Below are 7,375 nucleotides of genomic sequence, written 5' to 3'. Positions count from 1 at the left end.
AATTCAGCGGAAGACTCAAAGCCAGCTGTTGTGAATATAACTTTTGTGACCTATATGCCATGTTCATTTTTCAGATGAATGAGAATCTCCTTCCCTCTCATTTTCTCAAACACAAAATTTCTTCACATGTTGCGTTTCACGTCATTGAGCGTTGCCATGGCCACGCGACATGAATGAGTGGAGAAACACTCTCATTTTCACGAAGACATCCTCTCTAACAGCCGTTGCTCTTGAAGTGTATGAACAACGATTGCTTCATGATGAATTTTCCCAAAAACGAAATTGACTTTCAGTACAACGTTGACTATCACCTCGGAATAAAGAGTATTTTTGCCGGACGTTTATCGATCGGTGTCTGCGTATTCGCACAGTATAGAGCACCGCAGGTATATATTATAGTAGATGTGGACAGGTTTCTTTTGGAAATATTTATTTTTGTGTGTGGATAAATATACACTTTGATACTACTGAGACTATATATGATTATTGAGTGGATCAATGGTGGAAAAATGAAAATATTTTGCAATGCAGTCGGTTGACCGTAAAGTAATCTCACAGAAATAATAACACTTGTGCAAAGTGAAGTGCCAATTTAGTATTTTCATCAAGAAAATATTGACAAAACTCGTCACATCAAAGAAGTATTAGAAATATCCCAGTTTCAAATCACAATGGGAATATCCAGACATTTAAAGAATCCGTCTTTGCGACGCAGAAAGGACGAAATAACACCGAAAGATGTCACCGAACAGTCCCTACAAGTATGGCTCGGTCTTCCATCGAAAATTCGTCGTGATCCCAGTTTGGTGTCATTTCAAATGGAACACGAGAGGCTACACGGTAGCTCGCTTTGTCTATATTTCCTCTCATGAAACGGATTTTTACTTTCCCGTTCTTTGTCAGGTCATGACGATGAACGCCCCGAAGAGAATCTTGATGAAATTGAAGCTTATGATAATGATGAAGATCCGGTGGAATTCATTACTATGGGAATACCACAGGACACCAGTAACAATAGTAGCTTCAGGTCGCACAAGTTTAGCGATCCACCGTCTGACATGTAATTTTGTTGTTATTTTAAAGAGAAAGGTCTGATCGACACCGTCTCTTCCTAACCAGTGCTTCAGCTACCAAAGAAGACGTACACGAGACTATCAAGGAAGCTGACCATTTCTTCAGCAGTTCCTGGCAAAATAATGTCAAAATCGGAATATTGTTCCTAGTTTGGCTATTTTGTACTGGGACTCTGGTGCAGGGGGAGGAAAAAATGATAAAATACAAATTGATCTCAATCCCCGAACAAGGAGTTAAATGTAATGTACAGTGTGAGTGTGTGTGTGTGGTGCCATAATTACAATCTTTCCTCTCTTCATGAACAGATTTCACAATACCGAAAGAATCGATTGGATCTCTACTATCACTCTCCGTCGAAGGGCCATTGCTCAGCGAAAAGGAAAAGTCGTCATCTCTCAACTACCTAGCCGTTTCCATTGAATCGTACGTCTTACTTGCCAACAGTAGTGTGGCTGATAAAACTTCAAAAATATGGAAAATTCCGGTTTCATCTCGAACTGTTTTTGATACCATAATACCAACGACTCGGCGTAATGTGTTTGATGTCAGCATGTTAAACAGTGATAAGCTGCAATCAGATGACAAATACAGTTTGAGAATCAAGTTTCAAACGAATTCCGTTGAAGAATTTGCTATTCAATTGGGCTACGATATGTCCCCGATTAATATGAATGTTGGCGTGATATTCGGTGGGGCAATTTTGATTCTATTCTATGGGCTCATTATTTTCGAAGTAATTCAACCAACTTTTAGCAGAGTCTGTAATCGTAAAAAATGTTTTCGCTAATTTTCACGAATTTCCGCGAAGTGAGGGCTAGGGAAAAATCTCCGAGTGTATTATCGTCGGGGACGATAATATCGTTTTTGAAACGATAATATCGTCGCTGTGACGATAATATCGTTTTCTGTAACAATATTATCGTCCGTGCAACGATATTATCGCTCATGAAACGATATTTTCGTCCGAGCGACGATAATATAGTATTAGACGACAATATTATCGTTTTCCGGACGATAGTATCGTTTTCTGTAACAATATTATCGCACATGAAACGATATTATCGTCCAAGCGACGATAATATCGTATTAGACGACAATAATATCGTTTTCCGCACGATAATATCGTTTTCTGCAACAATATTATCGTCACTGCAACGATATTATCACCCATGAAACGATATTATCGTCGATTGAAACGTTTCATGCAACAATATTATCGTTTCTGCAGTGATAATACCACCCGTGAAACGATATTATCATACAGTAAACGATATTATCGCCGATTGAAACGATATTATTGTTTTTGATACGATATTATCGTATCAGACGACAATAATATCGTTTTCCGGACGATAATATCGTTTCATGTGCGATAATATTGTTACAGAAAACGATATTATCGTCCGAGCGACGAAAATATCGTATTTGACGACGATATTATCGTTTTCCGGACGATAATATCGTTTTCTGTAACAATATTATCGCACATGAAACGATATTATCGTCCGAGCGACGATAATATCGTATTAGACGACAATAATATCGTTTTCCGCACGATAATATCGTTTTCTGCAACAATATTATCGTCACTGCAACGATATTATCGCCCATGAAACGATATTATCGTCGATTGAAACGATATTATTGTTCTTGCGACGATAATATCGTTTCATGCAACAATATTATCGTTTCTGCAGTGATAATACCACCCGTGAAACGATATTATCATACAGTAAACGATATTATCGCCGATTGAAACGATATTATTGTTTTTGCGACGATAATATCGTTTCATGCAACAATATTATCGTCACTGCAACGATATTATCGCCCATGAAACGATATTATCGCCGATTGAAACGATATTATTGTTTTTGATACGATATTATCGTATCAGACGACAATAATATCGTTTTCCGGACGATAATATCGTTTTCTGAAACAATAATATCGTCCTAGCAACGATATTATCGTCCATGAAACGATATTATCGCCGCTGCAACGATAATACACTCGGAGATTTTTCCCGTCACCGTTTCACGATTCTAATGAATACCAAAAATCGCAAAAATACGTGAAAATTCGAGAAGATTCGCGAAAATTGATGGAAATCAAAGAAAATATTTTCACGATTACACTCTCTGATTTGTGGTCACTGTTGATGCCGACAAATCTCAACCATGAAATTTGTAGGTCGTTCATCGAACGTTTGCGGCAGTGATGTCATCCATTTTAACAATAACCATTCTGACTCTTTTGAACGATCGACCGACTATGAGTGACGTCGTTACTTATATGGATATGGAAGCCTTGCTACTACTATTTTCGATGATGATCGTGGTAGCTGTGATGACGGAAACAGGGGTATTCGATTACTTGGCGTACTATGCGTTCAAGGTAGGTAGCTGCAACATTGAAGTACATGTGACAGCGTACGAACAACTCTTTTTCAAATAGATCAGCAATGGGAAAATATGGCCACTAATTCACTGCCTATGCATAATCACAATACTCGTGTCTTCTGTCTTGGATAATGTAACTACCGTGCTGTTGATGACACCAGCCTCTATAAAGTAAGAGAGAAATGTGTGTGTGTTTATCAAGTTGAAGTCCTAGATTTGATTCAACTTTCATGCGCCACTGCCACGGCTAATTTCTATTTTAAAAATTATCGATCAGGCTCTGTTCACCCAAAATTGTATAGGTGACCATTACAACTGAAAAATGATAAGTCCCGCATGATTGGGCAAAAGCACCACAGGCCTTAAGAGTGATATCGCCAAATCTTCAGGTGATTGGGAAACAAGCGGTCTCCGATTTTAATGAGTGATAGCTCGTTGGATTCGTCTTTCAATTCTAAGAAACACGTGTCTTTCACTTTTTCTTAAAAAAATTTGTTTTCTGTGAAAAGCGCTCAAAAGTGAAGACATGCCAGAGGGTACCGAAAACAGTTTTTCGGCAATAACTCAAGAAAAAATTATTTTAAATGGTTGTAATGTTGTACGATTGTCGGCCTTGAAAAGAGCTACAGGTAGAGTATACGCACCGCTTGGTGCTAGTTGATCCACTAGAGTTATGACTAGAAATATAGTGAATGTTCGGAGTGTCCGCCTTCTCTGCAGCTTCGATGTACCACGGAACTGAGTATGGGGTGTTGTAGCTGGCCTCACCCACTATCGTTGCACATATAAATGAATCCAGTACTTTTGGGCTGCAAGCCTACAGAAGTCTTGAAAAAAAAGTTGGTGCCAAAATGTAGATTTTTTCCTTCTTTCTGAGGGCCCAACTGCCAGAAGAGCATCTGTACACCTGTACATAGTCGAATCTAAATTGCAAATCTTTCCTTTCCTCTTTATCATCAGATTATGCGAAGTAATGCACCTGAATCCATTACCAATCATTATGACAATCATTCTGCACTCAAATATTGGCGGTATCATAACTCCCATTGGCGATCCGGTTAGCATTGTCATCACTTCGCATCAGTACATTGCCAAGCACGTAAGAAACTCTCATCAATTTTCGTTGCATCAAAAGTTAACCGAACCGCTTTCGTCAACAGGGAGTTACATTTATTGCATTCGTTGCTCACGCAACGGTCGGAGTTATTTTGGTTGGCATCCAAACTGGAATACATTTGCGGTTTAAATACCACGACATTCATGACCTTAAGTACAGAGAGTCGAGGAAAGCGAAAGAACTTCGTCGTGAGATAACCGTATGGAAACGGGCAGCCGACAAGCTTTCGTCATTTTCGAAAGATGTTGATCTGGTGCGTGAAACGTTGTTGAAAAAGGTGAAAATTCTGAAGCATCAACTGAAACGAGCCGAACAGTCTGGCACCGATTCGAAGGAAGAATATAAATTCACTTTGAACGAACTGAAGATGAGTGTAAGTTGGAAGTGATTTGAATGAATTTAGCGTCTCATTTCGATTGCTTTCAGTACAAAATCAAAAACAAACCTCTGCTCATCCAATCTGCTATTGCGCTGGTTTTTGTCATTGCCTTCTTCTTCATTCAATCAGTGCCTCGATGGACAAGTTTACCCCTAAGCTTTTGTGCTCTCTTAGGAGTGATTTTACTATTGATTATTGCCGACAAGTGAGTAGAACTTTCCTAAATTTCAACTTCGACATGAATTCTAAGACAATCATTTTGCAGAGATGATATGGACGTACTAATGCATCGTATAGAATGGACGACGATGTTATTTTTCGCCGCAATGTTCGTTACAATGGAATGTTTAGCGCGATTAGGACTTATAAATTGGATAGGAAAACAGTCGGAAATAATCATCCAATCTGTTGGCGAAGACTATCGCTTGGCTGTTGCCATCATCATTATTTTATGGGTCAGTATATGAGAATCATGTACAGCAATTTCCTAGTAGTAACGCACTCCCCTCTCAGGTTTCAGCTCTCACATCATCACTAGTGGATAGTGTAGCTGTGGCCTCAATGATGATACGAGTTGTTGTGTCGTTGGCCGAAAATCCATCATTAGGACTGCCATTGCAGCCACTAGTTTGGGCGCTGGCATTCGGTGCTAGCCTCGGTGGCAATGGGACACTCTATGGTGCTTCGGCTAATGTTGTGTGCGCGGGAATAGCAGAACAGCATGGGTATAAAGTTTCATTCATGGATTACATGAGGTATGTTGCTTAAAAATTGAAACTTCGAATGAAAAATATTAAAAACAAAATTACTTGGCCAGGGTTTGCTTTCCAATAATGATCGGAAGTATTGTGGTTGCAACAGGGTATCTTATGGTGTCACACGTGGTATTCACTTGGCATTAAACTAATTATTTTGCTACGTAAAAATTAGGTTCTTGAGACCGATATTGCCACCGATCAATGAAGAATTTATCATTTTATTTGAGTGAATTTTGTGATAAAATTTTGTCTAGCCAGAGGACGTTACGTTTTTCAATAAAAAAAACACTTTAATACATGATCCCCACAGAGTTTACTTGTTTTATTGATTACTGATTATTGATTGTGAAGCGGGAAGAATTTCGATACCCAGCTGTTGAACATATCCATCAACTATCAGTTTCGTAGTAAACTACCAATTTGGTGACTACAGAACTATCGAGTTTTATCGACTGTTATCGACAACGACAGTAATAATAAACGATAAGCTCTGACTAAAAAGGTCTTATATAGCAAAAAGCATGTTCAAAGCAAATGAAGTAAAAGATTTCAATCATGAAAATCTTAGATCAAATGAAGTAATAGATCAGGATCAGATAGTAAAACTGTTAATGTGCTTGCCGTCTGTGACAGGTTAAACATCCCTACCACCTCTGTATCAGCATGGTAGTAAACTACCAGTTTGGTAGTAAACTACCAGTTTGGTAGTAAACTACCAGTTTGGTAGTAAACTACCAGTTTGGTAGTAAACTACCAGTTTCGTAGTAAACTACGAGGTAAACTATCAGTTTGGTAGTAAACTATCAGTTTGGTAGTCAACTACCAGTTTGGTAGTCAACTATCAGTTTGGTAGTCAACAATCAGTTTGGTAGTCAACAATCAGTTTGGTAGTCAACAACCAGTTTGGTAGTCAACTACCAGTTTGGTAGTCAACTACCAGTTTGGTAGTCAACTACCAGTTTGGTAGTCAACTATCAGTTTGGTAGTCAACAATCAGTTTGGTAGTCAACAACCAGTTTGGTAGTCAACTACCAGTTTGGTAGTCAACTACCAGTTTGGTAGTCAACTACCAGTTTGGTAGTCAACTACCAGTTTGGTAGTCAACTACTAGTTTGGTAGTCAACTACCAGTTTGGTAGTCAACCACCAGTTTGGTAGTCAACCACCAGTTTGGTAGTCAACTACCATTTTGGTAGTCAACTACCAGTTTGGAAGTCAACTACCAGTTTGGTAGTCAACTACCAGTTTGGTAGTCAACCACCAGTTTGGTAGTCAACTACCATTTTGGTAGTCAACTACCAGTTTGGAAGTCAACTACCAGTTTGGTAGTCAACTACCAGTTTGGTAGTCAACTACCAGTTTGGTAGTCAACTACCAGTTTGGTAGTCAACTACCAGTTTGGTAGTCAACTACCAGTTTGGTAGTCAACTACCAGTTTGGTAGTCAACTACCAGTTTGGTAGTCAACTACCAGTTTGGTAGTCAACTACCAGTTTGATAGTCAACTACCAAAAATTTACGCTTTAAATAGGCAAGCAGACAGAATAATTTCGTCAGTCTGTGCGCGGTTCGAGCAGTACACACTTAGTCGAAAAATACGTTTGGTAGACAAACTACCAAATTTTCGAATTGCAGTGTCACCTCTAC

At 38.9% G+C, this 7,375-nt stretch overlaps 1 protein-coding gene across 1 annotated transcript; it reads left to right on the top strand.

Annotated features, from left to right (window-relative positions):
- The first annotated feature begins 291 nt into the window (after positions 1–291).
- LOC119072717 (P protein-like) lies at positions 292–6,031 on the top strand. The gene is made up of 12 exons (XM_037177988.1): positions 292–840; positions 904–1,060; positions 1,120–1,313; positions 1,380–1,807; positions 3,268–3,471; positions 3,532–3,647; positions 4,437–4,575; positions 4,637–4,966; positions 5,020–5,177; positions 5,238–5,427; positions 5,486–5,727; positions 5,790–6,031. Exons 1-12 carry the CDS (start codon positions 672–674, stop codon positions 5,872–5,874), a joined length of 2,412 nt encoding a protein of 803 aa, XP_037033883.1. The 5' UTR covers positions 292–671; the 3' UTR covers positions 5,875–6,031.
- Positions 6,032–7,375: the final 1,344 nt, after the last annotated feature.

The sequence above is a fragment of the Bradysia coprophila genome, assembly GCF_014529535.1.
Source record: "Bradysia coprophila strain Holo2 chromosome IV unlocalized genomic scaffold, BU_Bcop_v1 contig_84, whole genome shotgun sequence".
Lineage (NCBI taxonomy): Eukaryota > Metazoa > Arthropoda > Insecta > Diptera > Sciaridae > Bradysia > Bradysia coprophila.
Note: the sequence above shows the minus strand (reverse complement) of the source record. Positions and strands in the feature narration are given on the sequence as shown.

Coding starts and splice junctions, on each gene's coding strand:
- LOC119072717 (XM_037177988.1), top strand. CDS start 672: ATGGGAATATCCAGACATTTAAAGAATCCGTCTTTGCGACGCAGAAAG. Junction 841..903: donor GGAACACGAGAGGCTACACG/GTAGCTCGCTTT, acceptor GTTCTTTGTCAG/GTCATGACGATGAACGCCCC. Junction 5,428..5,485: donor CCATCATCATTATTTTATGG/GTCAGTATATGA, acceptor CTCCCCTCTCAG/GTTTCAGCTCTCACATCATC.